Raw genomic sequence first — 17,949 nt, forward strand, 5'->3', positions numbered from 1 at the left:
CCCAATAGCCAGGAGAGAGAAATGTTTATGCACCAGCTCCCATCTTTCAGTGGTTGAGTTGCCCCAGGAGACGCCAATTCTCGCACACTTGCATGTTTGCATATGTGAGATTCAAAGCACATTTCTTCATGTGTCCAAAGAAGTGGCATGAGAGTAGCCCCTGAGCAGAACGAGATGCAGGGCACCTGAAGAGAGGGGCTGGTGGCTGGTACTGCAGTGGTGGTGTAAAGCTGGGGACAGGATGTGCACAGGAGGCATCCCAGGCAGGGTGTGAAGGGTGTACAAACAGCCTTGGTCCCTGAGCTGGTAGGAGTTCATTATCAAGTGATGCTGTGGCACCTGGGATATGGTGACTACTAAAGCTGCCTTGCAGTTCACCAGGCTGCCCTTTCATGAATCTACCCTTGACAAGATGTTGACCCTTATATGGTTTTCCTTCCTTCCTCCATCACTTCCTTTTCCCCCCTTCAATAAATATTTAGTGAGTGCCTATACTATCTAGGGACTATGCTATGTACTTGAGATATAAAAATAACTAAACACAATCCTTGTCCTCAAGAGGATGTAGATGAGGGACCAATCATAAAACAGTTATAATACAATAAATATAACTCTGGCAGAGAAATGGACAGAAGGGAAAAGGGAGAAAAAAAGGCCTCACATAGGAAGTAATTTCTTTAATAAAAGGAGAGAGAGAGAGATTTTTTGATTTTTTGTTCCACTTATTTATGCATCCATTGGCTGATTCTTGTATGTGCCCTGCCTGGGGATCAAACCCACAACCTTGGTGTATCCAGACAATGCTCTAACCAACTACCTGGCCAGGACCTAAGAAGTAACATTTTAGCTGAGTCTCTAAGGAGGAGGATGATAATAGTAACATCAGCAACAGAGAACTTTGATGGGATGCTGACTGTGTAGCAGGCAATGTTTTTAAGTCTTTGTAGCACTAACACATTTAATCCTTACAACATCCCTGTGAAGGGGGTGCTATTGTTATCCTTGATTTAGAAATGACAACGCTGAACTATTGAAAATGGGTTTTGGTGAATTACTATCAGTCTTCAAAAAGCTGCCACTTGCCTCATGGGGTCATTCAGTTCAGTGGAGGCATTGCATATTTCCTTCCTCATGACTAAAAGCTCAAACCTTTTTTTTTCTCCCTCTGTCAGACCCGCTTTAGGGCGGTTCCATTTTACGAAAGGGTTCATTATCTGTAGGTGATCATAGATGAATGTAGGATTGATGCATGCCACTTCCAGGAACTCCTCAACAAGCTTAGAAAGGATCCTGGCTGTGGTCCGAGGTGGAGGGCATTCAACAGCTTTCGCCACACAGATATCATCAGGAATTTTGCAAATTTCTTCAGTTTCAAAGAGGATAGTTTCTGGCAGCTTCACCCCCAAGGCTTTCTCAAGCTCTTCTACCATGTTGCTTTTTTCTGGAAGGGTGGGGTGAAGTCTACAACATAGGCTTGGCCCTCCAGGCCATCTGGATGGTGGGTGACCTTGTAACCATCTGTAATGCGCTTTACCATCCCCGAAATCATCTTCTCCGTGATTTCCTTGAGGTCATGATAATCTGCAGAGGCCATGGAGAACTCACAGGTGGTGAACTCAGGATTGTGAGTCAAATCAGTTCCTTCATTCTGAAACTAGTGTCCAATTTTATAAACCCGGTCAGTGCCACCATCCACCAGCATCTTGTGGCAGAGTTCTGGAGCAATTCTCATACATAAGTTCAGGTCTAGCTCATTGTGGTTGGTGCTAAAAGGCTTGGCCACAGCTCCCCCTGGGATGATGTCCATCATGGGAGTTTCAACCTCTAGGAATCTCAACTCATCCAAGAAACTTCTTATATATGTGATGATCTTAGTGGACGATATATTTCTGCCTCACAAAGTCATTCAGGATCAATTTCAAGTATCTTTGATGATACCGTGTTTCCTTGTCTTTAAGGCCAAAGTGAAAATGAGGTAACATATGTAAGCAAGGATACAGCAGTGTGACTTCATAGGAATCAGAGCTCACCCTTCTTGGTTTACCCAGAATTCCCCTGAACTTCAATTATATCTCCCCGAAGCAGTTTGTTGATCCTTCTGGTTTATAATTCCTGGAATTGGCCATGACTTGCAACTTGACCCCCTCTTCTCAAAGGTCTTAGAAGATGAGTTTCCCCTTGGAAGCTCTTTTGGCCCATGGATCCTATCTAGAAAAAGAACTGCCACCTTTACGGTAATGTCACTCAGGTGGTTCCCAGGCTACAGGTGACTGTATTCTTGGATGAAGTGAGTGACTGAGACACCTATATGGCACTTGTGTGAGTATGGGTCTTTCCCATTGGCCTTCAGCTGATGGACTGCTTGGCTGCAGATCTTGTAGTATTGGTTTGGGTTTAGGCTCTCCTCTTTGGCACCCACATCCTTGTCAGTGGTGTGGTTGGTGGCAGCAGCATTGCCCTGGCTTAGTTGTTTCTCTCTGAGCTCCTTCTGCTTGGCTGCCTCCTCTGCTACTTTCTTCTTAACTTTCAGACATCTCTTTAGCTTGTTTTTGCTCACTTTCACCTCACCGCATTCCCCTCAGGTCCCTGCACCAAAGCCATCTTTCTGGAGGCTCAAACTGAAAGGAATATGGGCTGTTCCTGTGACTTGCTTTGCTCAATAGCATACAGTAAAAGTGGTGGTGTGACTTGTGACAGTTTTGAGCCTACGCCTTTCACTCTTCCAGGTTCTCCCTTGCCATGAGAAAAACCCAGGCTAGCCTTTGGGATGATGAGAGACCACATATAACAGAGACATGTAGCCAAGTCATTCAAGTCAAGGCTATGTTAGATCAGCCAGTCCCCAACCAGTGGTCAGCAGACCACAGATGCTTGAATAAGCCCAATCAAGATCAGCCAAGGCCCTCTGGGGTTCTTCTAGTTGTAAAATGTAATCATTCTTGCATTTGCATCTGATTCATTACAGGATTTGGCCATTAAAAAATACAAATTAATTTTAAAATTGGACTCCCCATTTATTACACCATGCCACCACTCCCAGATATCTGAAGCAACACTGTTTAGGTAACAAAAATATCTTTGTTGTTATTTTGTTGTTATTTTTCTTTCCTAACAGTTGGGTAAATAAATGTTTGTGAAGTAGGTGAAAAATAAATTTCTAACTTCAACAACTTAATAGCTAAGTGCTTATGCATTGAAATGAAAACAAGAGAAAATAAATAGCATTTTGGCTCTCACTTTGGCATTTATGATTTGCTAGGTTGGCAAAATGAGCACATCCTGAGTAAAAGAGAGTTAAGAGTGACTAATAAAAAAGAAGAAAGATCAGCCAAGGCTAACCCGGAAGAGCAGAATCACCAAAATGAGCACATCCTGAGTAAAAGAGTTAAGAGTGACTAATTAAAAAAGAAGAAAGGAGAAACCAATATGGTGGCATAGGTTAATGCAGGAGTTTGCTGCCTCGAACAACCACTTCAAAAATACAACTAAAAGACGGAACGGACATTACCCAGAACCGCAGGAAGGCTGGCTGAGTGGAAATCCTACAACTAGAACAGGGGTGGGCAAACTTTTTGACTCGAGGGCCACAATGGGTTCTTAAACTGGACCAGAGGGCCGGAACAAAAGATGGATGGAGTGTTTGTGTGACCTAATATAAATTCAAAGTAAACATCATTACATAAAAGGGTACGGTCTTTTTTTTTTTAGTTTTATTCATTTCAAACGGGCTGGATCCGGCCCGTGGGCCGTAGTTTGCCCATGGCTGAACTAGAAGGAAAGAGAAATCCATACTGAGACTCAGAGGAGGCGCAGTGCGGAAGTGAACTACTAAGGTGTGGAGTGCATGTGGAGCGGGCCGGCGGTGGAGGGCGCGGTTGTTTTCAATCGGGAGGGAGTTTCAGACTCTGAGCTCCAGATCCAGGCGAGTCTCTAGGGACCCAGACTCAAACAGGAGAAGCAGGACTGTCTGGCTTTGGTCGGAACTCGAATGCAGCTTTCTCTCCCAGGACTCTGAGAGGCAGAGCCCTTGGGGACAGTTCTGAGAGCAGCCATAACGGCTCGCTCCGCCTACCCTGTAGATCCCCGGGGAGCCGCCCCGCCCAAGCCCTGCACAGAGGCATTTGCCGGATAGCCTTAGGCAAACACTAGACTAGCACCGCCCTAGAGATCCAGCACAGAAGCTCTCCCACTGCAGACACAGCTGACTCTCATAGCCAGTTAGCCTGGAGGTCAATTCACCCCCAGTATTGCCGACAACAATCAAGGCTTAACTACAACAAGACTGAGCACAAAGACCACAAGGGGGTGCACCAAGAAAGCATAAAAATGCGGAGACAAAGAAACATAACAGAAATGGAGGATATAGAGCTAAAAAAACGCACTTTTAAGGTCTTTCAATAATTTTCTAGAAACTGCCGATAAACTTGATGAGATCCTCAAGAAATCTAATGAAACCCTCAATGTTGTGATAAAGAACCAACTAGAAATTAAGCATACACTGACTGAAATAAAGAATATTATACAGACACCCAACAGCAGACCAGAGGAGCGCAAGAATCAAGTCAAAGATTTGAAATGCGAAGAAGCAAAAAACACCCAACCGAAAAAGCAAAATGAAAAAAGAATCCAAAAATATGAAGATAGTGTAAGGAGCCTCTGGGACAGTTTCAAGCGTACCAACATCAGAATTATAGGGGTGCCAGAAGATGAGAGACAGCAAGATATTGAAAACCTATTTGAAGAAATAATGACAGAAAACTTCCCCCACCTGGTGAAAGAAATGGACTTACAGGTCCAAGAAGCGAAGAGAACCCCAAACAAAACGAATCCAAAGAGGACCACACCAAGACACATCATCATTAAAATGCCAAGAGCAAAAGACAAAGAGAGAATCTTAAAAGCAGCAAGAGAAAGAGACTCAATTACCTACAAGGGAATACCCATACGACTGTCAGCTGATTTCTCAACAGAAACTTTGCAGGCCAGAAGGGAGTGGCAAGAAATATTCAAAGTGATGAATACCAAGAACCTACAACCAAGATTACTTTATCCAGCATAGCTATCATTCAGAATTGAAGGTCTGATAAGGAGCTTCACAGATAAGGAAAAGCTAAAGGACTTCATCACCACTAAACCAGTATTATACGAAATACTGAAAGGTATCCTTTAAGAAGAGGAAGAAGAAGAAAAAGGTAAAGATACAAATTATGAACAACAAACATGCATCTATCAACAAGTGAATCTAAGAACCAAGTGAATAAATAATCTGATGTACAGAATGAACTGGTGATTATAATAGAATCAGGGACATAGAAAGGGAATGGACTGACTATTCTTTGGGGGAAAAGGGGAGTGGGAGATGCGGAAAGAGACTGGACAAAAATCGTGCACCTATGGATGAGGACAGTAGGTGGGGAGTGAGGGCGGAGGGTGGGGCGGGAACTGGGAGGAGGGGAGTTATGAGGGGGAAAAAAGAGGAACAAATGTAATAGTCTGAACAATAAAGATTTAATAAAAAAAAAAAGAAAAAAAAGAAGAAAGATCAGCCAAGGCTAACCCAGAAGAGGAGAATCACCCAATCAATCACAGACTTGTTGGACACCACTGTGGCTTTTTTCCATGCAGCTTTACTGTGGCATTAGATAATAGATATAGTTTAGCTTTCAGGCATAGCAGAAATTAGACCTGTATTAAGCAGAACAATTTATTAATCAGAAAAATTTATCTAGGTTGCAAGCAACAGAAATCTGACTTAGATTTGCTTAAACACACAACGGAATTTTTTGGCTTATGTTGTTGCAAAGTCCAAGGGTAGACACAGCTAGATCTAGATGCCCCAAATTTGTCATTAGGAACCTAATTCTCTCCATCACTTGGTTCTACTCTTGCCTGTCTTCGATTCATTCTCATGCAAATACTCCCATGGGGCAAGATGGCCACCAGTAGCCTACAGCTTATACTTCATTGTATTAGTTATTAAGTGAAAGAGAATGTCTGTTTTTCAATAGTTCAAGTAAAAGTCCTAGGGACAACTTTCATTAGACTGACCAGGATCAGTCCTTGACCAACCATTTGGTTTTTTTTCAGGGAGATCAATGGGACCTGGGCCAGGATCATGCATGCAACCCTGGAGATAGGGGATGGATGGGTTAGTACTGAAACCACATCGACTAAGACTAAATAAGGAGGGGATTTCCCAAAGGAAAATCGAAATACTGCAACGGAAAGAATGGGGAATAGATGTCTTCTATACTCCTCAGCATTACTAATAAATCTTTTTAAAAAAGAGAGTGATGACTGAGCATTGTTTTTCTGCAGAAAGCAGTTCACTCCTACCTGTAAACACTTTTCAACACTGATGCCAAAGTAGCTATTGCTATGCACAAGGCTTCTTCCACCCTGCCCAGGTGAATAGTCTAAAAATAAAATTTTGATCACATCTCTCTATCACATAAGTAGATAATAAGATCTAGTGGCCATACACATGACAGGGCTTATGACAGTCTAAGAGCAATAAGATGTCTGAACTTAATCTCAAAGACTCTTTGAAGTGTGCTTATGAGCTACCTGAATCACAAAATTGCTTCCACATCCTAACTGGAGGTAGCATAGTGCGGTGGCTAAGAGCACAGATTCTGGATACAGCCAGCCTATGTCTGGGTTCCAGCTCGGACTGCTTTCTGAGACTATATGACTTTGAGCAAGTTAATTAGTCTCTCTGTGCCTCAGTTTTCCCGTCAGTAAATGGGGATCATAGAATTTACTTTATCAGAAGAGTAAATGAGTCATTATATGCAAAGCACTTGGAATATTATCTGGTATGTAGTCACAGCTACAAAGTGTAAGCTATTAGTCATCTGGGAAAATGCATGTGGCAACAATTCCTTTCAATGTGGAATAAAAAGCCTGACACCGGCAATTAAAGATACATGACTTTGGCTAAGTCACTTGCTATCTCTGGGGTTATTTTACTTCTTCAGCTATAATATGACGGAAATTATATCTACTCGCTTACCTCACAAGGCTGCCACAGATTCAGAGATGACGGATGCTGAAGTCTTTGAAAACCTCCAAGTCCTTAATAAACAAAAGACCTTGTTAATATGAATTATCTTCATCCAGATGATCTGATTAATGTGCAATCAGGGCAGTGTTTCATCCCACGCTGTTTTGCGCAAGGAATCATTAGGAAAGAAAATCTGCCGCTGACATAAAATAATATATTCCCCAGCCAAACCCAGTTCAAAAGCCTTTGGGATTGTGCTGGTATTTGAAATATCCTCCACCATCTTTTGTACCTAGCGTGAAGTAAAGTTGATTGTAATAAAAAAAGTTATTAAATTGGGGGTGAGGACACCTGGATTATAGCTCCCAGTTCTGCTGTTCATTTACTGTCATCTCACATGAGTCATTTTATTTCTCTGAGCTTCCCTAGTCTATAAAATGATGAATGCTTATAATACTGTGATTGCACAGCTTTTGTGACAAAGATATTCCTGGGCATTGGGGTTCTGGTGACTTCTTGGTGGACTATCACCTTCCTGGCCACTGCTAATTGTTGGAGCACTCCAGGGTTAAACTTGGGTCTTCTCTTCTTCATCCTCGTTTTTATCACGTTTTAAATGATCTCCTCCAGTTCCATGGCTTTAAGTACGTCACACTTTCAGTAAAGTGCATGTAAGGTATTTAATTCACACCTTCAGCCCTGACCTCTACAGTGAGCTGTAAGCAGGGATGTATTCAATTGTCCACTTCACATCTCTCCTTAGCTATCTAAGATGTAAGCACCTCAGACTAAATATTTCCAAACAGAATTATTATTATTAATATTCCTATTGTCTGTGTTGTTCAGCTCATAGAACAATGCATAGCCATAGCAGACTCTCAAAAAATATTTGTTGAATGAATCAGTGAAAAAATATATATACAGTATTCACACACAACTGTTTGTACAATTATGTTTAACAACATAACATTAGAGTGATGGGGAAAACACCAAAATGTTAATGGCTGTGCATGAAATTATAAGTGGTTTTTTTTTAATTTAAAATTTCTATTTTTCACTTCTTGGTAGAGTATCACCTTCCTGGCCACTGCTGATTGTTCATCATAGGAAATTACATCTACCCTGCTTACCTCACAAGGTTGCCACAGGATCAGAGATAATGGATGCTAAAGTCTTTAAAAACCTCCAAGTCAAGAATATCAAACTTTAAGGAATGATTAACCGGGGACCTTATATGCATATATGCAGAGCCCCTGGACACAGACAATAGTGTGATGAAGGCCTGGGCGAAGAGGTACAGGGTGGAAGGGGTCCGTGGGAGAAAAAAAGAGGGACATCTGTAATACTCTCAACAATAAAGATAAATTTAACAACAACGAAAGGAATATCAGACTTTGGAGCTGAGCGACCTCTGCAAGACTGCACTTACCTTCCTTTCTTCATATGCCAAAGGGGCTTAAAAATAGGTGCCTCATTTATATTCACGCAGCATTCACAGTGCTTGAGGAACTGAGCGAAGAAATAAAATGGAGTCACTATAGTGAAGCTGCTACATTGTGAAAATCAAGTAGTTGGAGAGAGGGGGAAAGGCTGTGCCAAGGCCTGCATATACCACAGACCTCAGATAACCCTCTGATTACCCCCCTGAGGGACTCAGATCCAGACCAGGGGTCATCACAGGTGTATCATCTTGCAACAATCCAGAGGCTAAGGATGCAGGACTGATCCTTCTCGAGAATACAATTTAAACTATAAGAACCCCCAGCTTTTCTTTCCTTTTTCAGAATACTCTGGGTTGTGCCTAGCTGTATTTTCTGTTTGCAAACCCTAGGAACCTTGAATAAATCTTTACCACATATTTCTAGACAAAGGTTCCTGATTCGCGCTTTCCTGTGAAATTACGAGCGTGAAGAACTTCGCAGGGTGCAGGATACATACTAAGTGGTGGTGAGTGTGAGCTGATAATGTTATACACGGTTCCTTTTGTAATAAAAATACACATTTTCCTTATATACCTTTACTAAAGGGAGTAAAAAGAACTCCACCGACCTACCCACCAGCCGGCGCCGCCCCCTCCCCGGCTCCCCCGAGGGTGCGCCTGCTCCGTCCCCTCCTTCCGCCCACGTGACCCTCCCAGGCTCCTCCCCGTTTCCAACATGGCGGCGCACAGGCGCGCCGGTCGCACGTGAGAAAGAGTTTGGACACCTGGGGATCCGAGAGCGCAAGTGTGTCAACGAGTTTCCACTCGTTCCCTTCTGTTGCATCCCTCCGACCTCTCCCCGGGCCCTCGTGGGCCGCCGCCGCCCCGCCGTCATGAAGCCAAAGCCGGTTTCCCACAAGACGGAGAACACGCACCGGGTGAGCGAGGGGCCTGGGCCGGGGGGCGGGGCCGCTGGAATCCCAGCGGTGGAGTTGGCCCTGAGCGGGATCCGGGGGCCGCAGGGTTCTGGGCTTCGCCGGAGTCACTTGCTCGGAGGCTCCAGCAAAAGACGGGGGCTCTCCGCATCGTAAACATGGGGCGGAGAAAAAAGTCTGGCAGCTAATTTCGCCCGGGGTTTGTGGGGTCCGCAGTGCTTGGGATCCCCTTCTGCTGGAGTTAAACTCCCTCTGACAGGCGAACTCCTTAGGTCCTGAACGTGTGGTTCGAGACCCCACGACCCTTTCACAGGGGTCGCCTAAGACCATCGGAAAACACATAGATAATCACATATTGTTTTTGCGATTAATCACTATGCTTTAATTATGTTCAATTTGTAACAATAGAAATACATCCTGCATATCAGATATTTACATGACGATTCGTAACAGTAGCAACATTACAGTTATGAAGTAGCAACGAAAATAATTTTATGGTTGGGGGTCACCATAACATGAGGAACTGTATTAAGGGGTCGCGGCATTAGGAAGGTTGAGAACCACTGCCTTAGGAGCTGTTCTCCCTGCTGTTTTATCTTTAAAAGGCCCAAGTAGGGGGCGGGCGGGTGGGAGACTCTGAGTGATTTCCAGCCCATGGCTGCTACCCCACTTCCTCTGTCCCCTGAGAGTTCCTTTATTATGTGATTCAACCTAGGTTTATATTATGCTTAAAAACACTGTTATTGCAACGACCTAGCCGGGTACCTGTGAAAACTAACAGTAGATCTAGCAAGGCCGCATCACCAGCTTTCACCTAGGTCCACCACAACCTAGCATGGGAATTTTATTTGAAATGACATAACTCACAGAACTTATGCAAATATATTCATAGACCTGTTACCTTTGTATAGTATCGCAGTGCATTTGTTTAAGGCTCTGTGTCTTTCTGTGTGTTTTTACACTTTTGATTCATCAGTGATAATCTACTTTTAGTTTCAAAACTCGATTATACAATTTTATGATTGACGGAAAATACAAGTCTGAGATTGCAAGTGTGAAGGGTACCATTATATGTAATGATAGTTCCTGAGTAGGCTTATCTTGATAAGTGTTAAATGATGATGTATCTTAAATATGTTCCCTCGCTCCCTTGCAGTTTCTAACATTTGCTGAACGATTGGGGAATGTGAATATCGACATTATTCACCGGATTGACAGAACTGCGAGCTACGATGAGGTAAGAGAATGTCACACTAACCAGTCTTCTAATTATTCGTAGTGAATTTTCAGTCTCTCCTCTTAGAAGTAGATTGTTTTTCAAGCCATTCCTTTATGAACATGAAATGCATTAGACCTAATACAATAGCCATGCATGGCAAATTAGATTTAAATTAAATTTAAAATTTAAGTGCTCAGTAGTCATATGTGGGTAGTTGCTACCTTATTGGACAAGTGCAGAAATAAAACATTTCCATCATTGCAGAAAGTTCTATTGGGTGATGCTGTGTTAGACAACTGACTCGATACTCAGGTGGCTTCTGTGATCCCGGCTTCTCCCTGTCCCACATGCATTCCAAGAACTGTTGCAGATCCATATTCTGAAGCTACAATTTTAAAGAAATTATGAGCAAGTCACTTTCCTGGGGCTTAGTTTCCCCTTTTATTAAAAGGCACTAGGACTACATAATTACTTTCTACTTCCAGCCATGCTATAACTCAGTCACTCTCAAAAAAATCTTGTTTTTTGTTGCATCAAGTAATTAATTCTCTGCTAGGCTTTTTAAGATCCAGTATAACATGCTTTTAGCTATAGTTGGACTCTGCTCACTCTCTCTTTGAATGCCTTGTCTCCAATGTATGAATTCAGTGTGTTAAATGATGTTCTCTAGGTAAGCACATAATGCTTGGGGAACTCACAGTTAAGGGAGCCTAACCTAAATTATTTGGGGTTGTAGGGTAGCGTGTAAAAAATGATAAAGTAGCCTGGCTGGTGTGACTTGGTGGTTGAGCATCATCCTATGAACCAGGAGGTCATGGTTTGATTCCTGGTCAGGGAACATGTCTGGGTTGCAAGCTAGACCCCCAGTGTGGGGTGTGCAGGAGGCAGCCAATTAGTTATTCTCTCTCATCATTGATGTTTCTCTCGCTCTCTCCCTCTCCCTTCCTCTCTGAAATCAATAAAACTAAATTTTAAAAAGTCTTAAAAAGATGAAGTAATTAAAGCGATACCTGAATTTAGTCTTGTTGTTTGTATAGATTTTGGTTTGGCAAAGAGGACAGGAAAGGCTATTTAGGCTGAGAGAGAAGACTGTATAAGGAACAGAGCCAGAAAATGCATGTCACATTCAGAAAACTACAAAGCAGTTCATCGCGGTTATCATTGTATGTAGGGTGTGTGTGTTGATGGTGACTGGAATGGGGCAAGGGAGAACCTGGTGAGAGAGTCAAGGATCATAAAGGGCTTCATATGGCAAGCTAAGTTTAGATTTTATCCTGAAGCTATGGGAATTCTAGGATTGTAAGTTAGGGGAGTGAGTGACATGATGAGGTTGATAAGGTTTAAGCTTTAGATCTCTCTGGCTTTCGTGTGGAGGAAAAAGTAGGACTGGAGTCACGGTAACCAGTTGTGAGGATTTGGTAGTTACCTAAGTAAGAAATGATTATGGTAGTAGCAGTCAAATGGAGAGAAGGGAAGGATTCCAGAGATATTAGATAAGTAGGATCAATAGGGCTTGTGACCTGCTGGATATGCAGGGAGGAAGGGAATGGAAGTTTTTTGGTTTCAACAACTAGGTGGTTGAGGATATTATTCATCAAGATAGATTTGTAGGAAGAAGAGCATGGGTTGGTTTTGTTTTGGGCTGGTTAACTTTGATATACCTGTGACCATCCAAATGACGGTGTCCAAAAGACATTTGGATGTATGGATCTGGTGACTTTAGAGGTGAATTACTGACTTAACATTCAGCATATGGTTTATAGTTTAAGTCACAGGACAGGTTGAAAGTACTAAAGGGTTGAATGTTAAGTTAGTGGAGAAGAGAGCCTAGAATAGGATCCTGGGCTGGATGGGCTTAATGGCCTCAATCAAGTGTCTGGCCGTTGACTGGGACTTGTTGGTCTAGGTGAGCCACACCAACTGTAGCATGTTGGTCTAGGTGGGCAAACTACGGCCCGCGGGCTGAATCCGGCCCGTTTGAAATGAATAAAACTAAAAAAAAAAGACCGTACCCTTTTATGTAATGATGTCTACTTTGAATTTATATTAGTTCACACAAACACTCCATCCATGCTTTTGTTCCGGCCCTCCGGTCCAGTTTAAGAACCCATTGTGGCCCTCGAGTCAAAAAGTTTGCCCACCCCTGGTCTAGGTTGTCCTCACAGCCTCTTGTTCTCCAACAAGGTAGACTAGGCTTCTTTTCTTAATGGCAGAACCTTTCCAAGAGAGCAAAAGCAGAAACTACGAAGCCCCTTACCCTAGCTCTGGCAGTCACAGGATCATTTCCATTGCATGTTATTGGTCAAGCAAGTCATGAGGCCAGGCCAGATTCAGGGGGTGAGGAAATAGACTCTGTCTCTTGGGGTAGGGGCTGCAAGTCACATTGCAAAGGGACAGGGACACAGTCTGTCACCAATGGTTGACATGTGCCAGTCACAGTGCCAGGCTAGGAATGCCTTCTACCTTAAGGTTTTCTGCCTTAAGAGACACTGAACAGGATATAATTAGATTCTCTTTCTTCCTCTCTAGTCTCCGTAACTATTGATTTTATTTCATTTTTATTTTTTTAAATATTTCAATCTCTCAGTAGATTTACCTTTTTTTTTGATATGTGGAGGATTTAGCATGCTGTTTGTATATGTGCTTATGTATTTGTCCTCTCTGTCTCTTTCTCTCTCTCTCTCTCTATATATATATACACATATACATGTATATGTACATATATACACACATGCATATACACGTGTATGGTAATAATTTATTGGTCTTACCTTTCAAAATACAAAGTAATATATACTATGTTAAAAAGCTAAATAAAGTGATGAAGTTAGACTATTGTATTATCTCAGCCCTCCACCCCTATTGCTGAGGAAACTGATATTGGCAGTTTGGTGTATGTGTATTCTTCCATGCTTTTCTCTCATAAAATATGTGCGAATGTTTATAGAGGTCTTTTTAAAAAAGAAAAATTGGATCCTACTGTACACTTGGCTGTGGAACTTTTATCACTTTGGGGGGTATATCATCAACCTTCTTGTTCAATATGGTATAGATCATTTTAATTGCCACATAATATATCTTAGTATGTATAGACCACAAGTTATTCCAACCATTTTCCTATGTTGGATATTTAGGCTGTTTTATGTTCTCTCCCCCACTACAGTAAAGCTAAATAAACATCTATATGCTTGTATCTTTGCAAGTTTTATAAGAAATATCTCCAAAGGGGGACTTACTGGGTCAAAGGCTATACCTGGTTTTCATTTTAATAAGAAATGCCAGATTACTTCCCCTTAAGATTAAAGAACTGTGAAGAGTCAGTAGATTTTTATGGGCCTAAAAGTGTAAAAAATAATAGAAAAAAAAGTTTTTTCCTTAGTATGACTGTTTTATAGATTTTAGAGAATTATATGCTACAACCAAATTAAGCATCTCTCCTTACTGTACTATTGTATAGTACACTTGAATGCTTTTCAAGTATGTTAGCTAATGCCCTTTTTTAAGAAATAAAAGTTTAATGCTTGACTATTGTCATCATTGCCTTAAGATATTACTCTATCACTATTGTTATTTACTTTGATTATGGTTTGTCTTTGAAATAAATAATTAATGGGTTGCTTTAATCTTGACAGGAGGTGGAAACCTACTTTTTTGAAGGTTTGCTGAAATGGAGAGAATTGAACCTTACGGAACACTTTGGTATTTTCTACTTTGTTTCTATTTTAATACCTGTCATTTGCACTTTATATGTTCAAAACAACTAAATCATGGTGTGATAGGAAAACAGAATTTCTTTTTTTTCATCCAGGGAAATTTTACAAAGAAGTTATTGACAAATGTCAATCATTCAATCAGCTGGTCTATCATCAAAACGAGATAGTTCAGAGTTTGAAGACTCACCTGCAAATCAAGAACAGTTTTGCTTATCAACCCCTTTTGGAGTAAGTAGCATGTTGAGAGAAAGCTCATGGATATTTGTCTGAACTTTATGAATGGTTGTGTTTATAGCTACATATGACTTAGATCTGATGTTTAAAAATAAGAAATTACCTTTTCTGTTAGTCTGAATACTAGTGCATTGCCATAAAGCTGAATCTTAGGCATATATTTTTTTGCTTTTGTTTCATACTTTTCAGAGAGCCCCATTTTTCTTTGATACAATAGGAATGGTTGACCATAATTTGTGATGGAATGTACTTTCTTGCTTTAGCCTTATCTTTGCTGAATTCTTGAAATATGAAAAACTTTATACCTCTCTTGAGATTTGATTCAGAAGGTTTAATTAATCCTGACATCATAGGCGATCAACTATCATTTATGAAATAGACTTGCAGTATTTGTTTTTTGGTCTGTATGTCTCACAAATGTTACTTTTCTTGTTGTTAATCCAGTTTGGTTGTACAGCTGGCACGAGATCTGCAGACAGACTTCTATCCACATTTTCGGGATTTTTTTCTGACTGTCACCTCAATCCTGGAGACTCAGGACACTGAGTTGTTAGAATGGGCTTTCACCTCGCTGTCGTATCTGTACAAGTACCTGTGGAGGCTCATGGTGAAGGACATGCCCAATATATACAGGTGACCCTTTTCTCTCTAACAGAGGGTTTATCTTTTTTCTTTCTTTTCTTTTTGTGGGTTTTTTTTGCTTTTAATTTGTATTGTATTTTATTGACAATTCAGTGCCGTTGGGTAAGTTAATAAAGTTATGCAAGCATCACCACAATACAGTTTAAGAACATTTCCATCATCTCCAAAAGATTACTCATGCCTGTTTGCAGTCAGTCCTGCTCCCCATCTGCGTTAGTTCTGTGAGCAAAAGCAATGTATGCATGTTCAGTGTTCAAGATTGCCTCTGTGAAAACAGCTGTGTGCTCAAGGATATTAATACTCCCTACGCCAGTGATGGCGAATTTTTTGAGCTCAGCGTGTCAGCATTTTGAAAAACCCTAACTTAACTCTGGTGCCGTGTCACATACAGAAATTTTTTGATATTTGCAACCATAGTAAAACAAAGACTTATATTTTTGATATTTATTTTATATATTTAAATGCCATTTAACAAAGAAAAATCAACGAAAAAAATGAGTTCGCGTGTCAGAGGTTCGCCCGCCATTACTGCCCTACGCTGTAGAGTTGTGCTGAGTAAAGTAACAGAGGAAGTGCCTACATGAATGTAAACTAGAGTCCAAACTCTTCTGCTTGGTGTTCATAGCCACCTGTTTACTGGGTAGCTTTATCTGCAACTGCCTGCCCCGACTGGTAGACGCCTCCTTGTTATCTCTTGACCATGATCATTTCTGTGAACTCTGTCTTTAATCTTGCTTTTATCTCTAGTGATATGCACTTTGGTATTCACCTGAATTCTTCTTGTTCAGGGCTTACTACAAGTTTCAACTTTTCATGGACTCCTCTCTATAAGTCCAATACCACCAATCCTTGCTTCTTAATTTCTCTAACCTTCAGTCTTCTGTTCCAGCATGTGGGTGGGTGTCTTGGTAATCAAAGGAGATTTTAAACTTTTGTTTTATGCCTGCTACATATTCCTTTCATATCTAGTTCAGTGTTAGTTGGATATATAGTTGACATTTAGCTTATCTTTATTAAAATTATAATTATTAAACATGTTTTTTTTTCTCTCATTTATAGAATGTATAGTACACTCCTGGCTCATAAAAAACTACATATAAGAAATTTTGCTGCTGAAAGCTTTACTTTTTTGATGAGAAAGGTTAGTCTGATATTTTATGTTTATTGCTCATTAATTCTCAACCTGATGAACAAAACCCTGATATCTTTTATAATGTAGTTATTATGGAATAATTATATATGTATATGTGTTTATATATGTGTGTATATATTTGTCTATCTATGTATACATACACACACAGACACATCACATAAGTATTTTGAGTTTATATCACCATATGTTTAGTCTTCTCACTAATGTGAAATAATTTGGGTCATTCTTTTGTTGTTATTTAGGTTTTTGGTAGTTTTCACTCTCCGTCTGTGTGTGTGTGTGTATGTATGTATGTGTGTTTAAAAGTGCCATCTAATTTCAAGCGAGAAAATACATGAACAGTGAAATTAACAGGAATTTTTATAATGATTTCCTGGAAGAAACTGATTGCGTAGTGTCAGTTGTATTGGTTTCCATAGAAAATTTTAGAGGGTTTTGTAATAAAACAAAAACATTGATATTAAATGTCTCTTATACTCATAAGATATATGATTTTTCTATAAAAGACAGAATGTCCCTTATGTAGTTTTTCTTGGTACATCCCTTATACTAATGAATTACTTTTGTGTGATGTTATAAGTGTTAGTATACTATTATAATAGTTTGAGATGATTACAAGTGTCTTTTCCTAGAATTTTGTCCTAATTGTATTTAAATATAAATATGTAGAATAATGAGTAAAATTTCTTCATTTGGATGTTTGTGATTTAAATACAATTTTCCATTTACATTTTGTGTTTTAGGTTTCTGATAAAAACTCACTTTTCAATTTAATGTTTCTTGATCTTGATGAACATCCGGAAAAGGTAGAAGGAGTTGGACAGTTGCTCTTTGAAATGTGCAAAGGAGTAAGAAATATGTTTCACTCCTGTACAGGAAAGGTAAATAGCTGGGGGGAAAACTTTTAGTCTCTGTGAAAGGGGTTGAAAAGAAAACAGAAAAGATTTACTGAAATGATGGACAGAAGACTGCGAGAATAAATAGCAGTAAATGGGGAGCATTAAGGTTTTGATAGCAGTGTTTACCTAATGTAGGCTCTGGATCAGTAGGTATTTTTTCTTACAAGATCATTGCTCTCTTCTTCATCCTGAATCCTAGTAACATCAATTGATTAATGAGCAAAAGTAGGTGGGTGGGGGCAGCTGGATGATGAAATTCCCATCCTAGTTAGAAAATTCCTTTTAAGACAGTTAACCCTCAAATATCCTTGATTATTCCTAGATTAAATTTTAAGGTGACTAATATAATCAGAGCGGGAAATCACAGTGTAATATTTAAAAATGAAGGTTTACATGTTTATTTTAATGACTCTTGAATTCCCACAGGCAGTGAAGCTAATTTTGCAAAAGCTAGGACCAGTTACTGAAACAGAGACTCAACTGCCATGGATTTTAGTTGGAGAAGCACTAAAAAACATGGCCAAATCCACTGCTTTCTACATCTACAAGGAACATTTTGGTATATTTTTTGAATGTTTGCAAGTGAGTTCTAATTTTTCAGGACTTATATGTAATAGGAGTCCAAGAGTTGATTGTTCTTACTCATTTAGCAGACCACTCTTGGTGACTGTTTTTTATAATTGCCCTTATACTTTTATACACTTACTAGAGGCCCAGTGCATGAAAAT

At 40.3% G+C, this 17,949-nt stretch overlaps 1 protein-coding gene and 1 pseudogene across 1 annotated transcript in view; one reads left to right on the forward strand and one right to left on the reverse strand.

Moving 5' to 3' along the window:
* Positions 1 to 1,064: 1,064 nt before the first annotated feature.
* On the reverse strand, positions 1,065 to 2,126 carry LOC139006513 (lysine--tRNA ligase pseudogene; annotated as a pseudogene).
* A 7,040-nt stretch (positions 2,127 to 9,166) lies between these two features.
* The window catches only part of UTP20 (UTP20 small subunit processome component), a 90,373-nt gene continuing 81,590 nt past the window's right edge, over positions 9,167 to 17,949 (forward strand). The window contains exons 1-8 of the mRNA XM_070410906.1: positions 9,167 to 9,364; positions 10,518 to 10,598; positions 14,213 to 14,279; positions 14,389 to 14,521; positions 14,972 to 15,160; positions 16,229 to 16,310; positions 17,066 to 17,203; positions 17,648 to 17,803. Of these exons, the coding sequence (XP_070267007.1) occupies positions 9,320 to 9,364; positions 10,518 to 10,598; positions 14,213 to 14,279; positions 14,389 to 14,521; positions 14,972 to 15,160; positions 16,229 to 16,310; positions 17,066 to 17,203; positions 17,648 to 17,803 (891 nt within the window). The 5' untranslated portion in view covers positions 9,167 to 9,319. The remainder of the gene's footprint in view (positions 9,365 to 10,517; positions 10,599 to 14,212; positions 14,280 to 14,388; positions 14,522 to 14,971; positions 15,161 to 16,228; positions 16,311 to 17,065; positions 17,204 to 17,647; positions 17,804 to 17,949) is intronic.

Source organism: Myotis yumanensis, unplaced genomic scaffold (assembly GCF_028538775.1).
Source record: "Myotis yumanensis isolate MYYU_CA2020_CCGP unplaced genomic scaffold, mMyoYum1.0.hap1 SCAF_3, whole genome shotgun sequence".
Lineage (NCBI taxonomy): Eukaryota > Metazoa > Chordata > Mammalia > Chiroptera > Vespertilionidae > Myotis > Myotis yumanensis.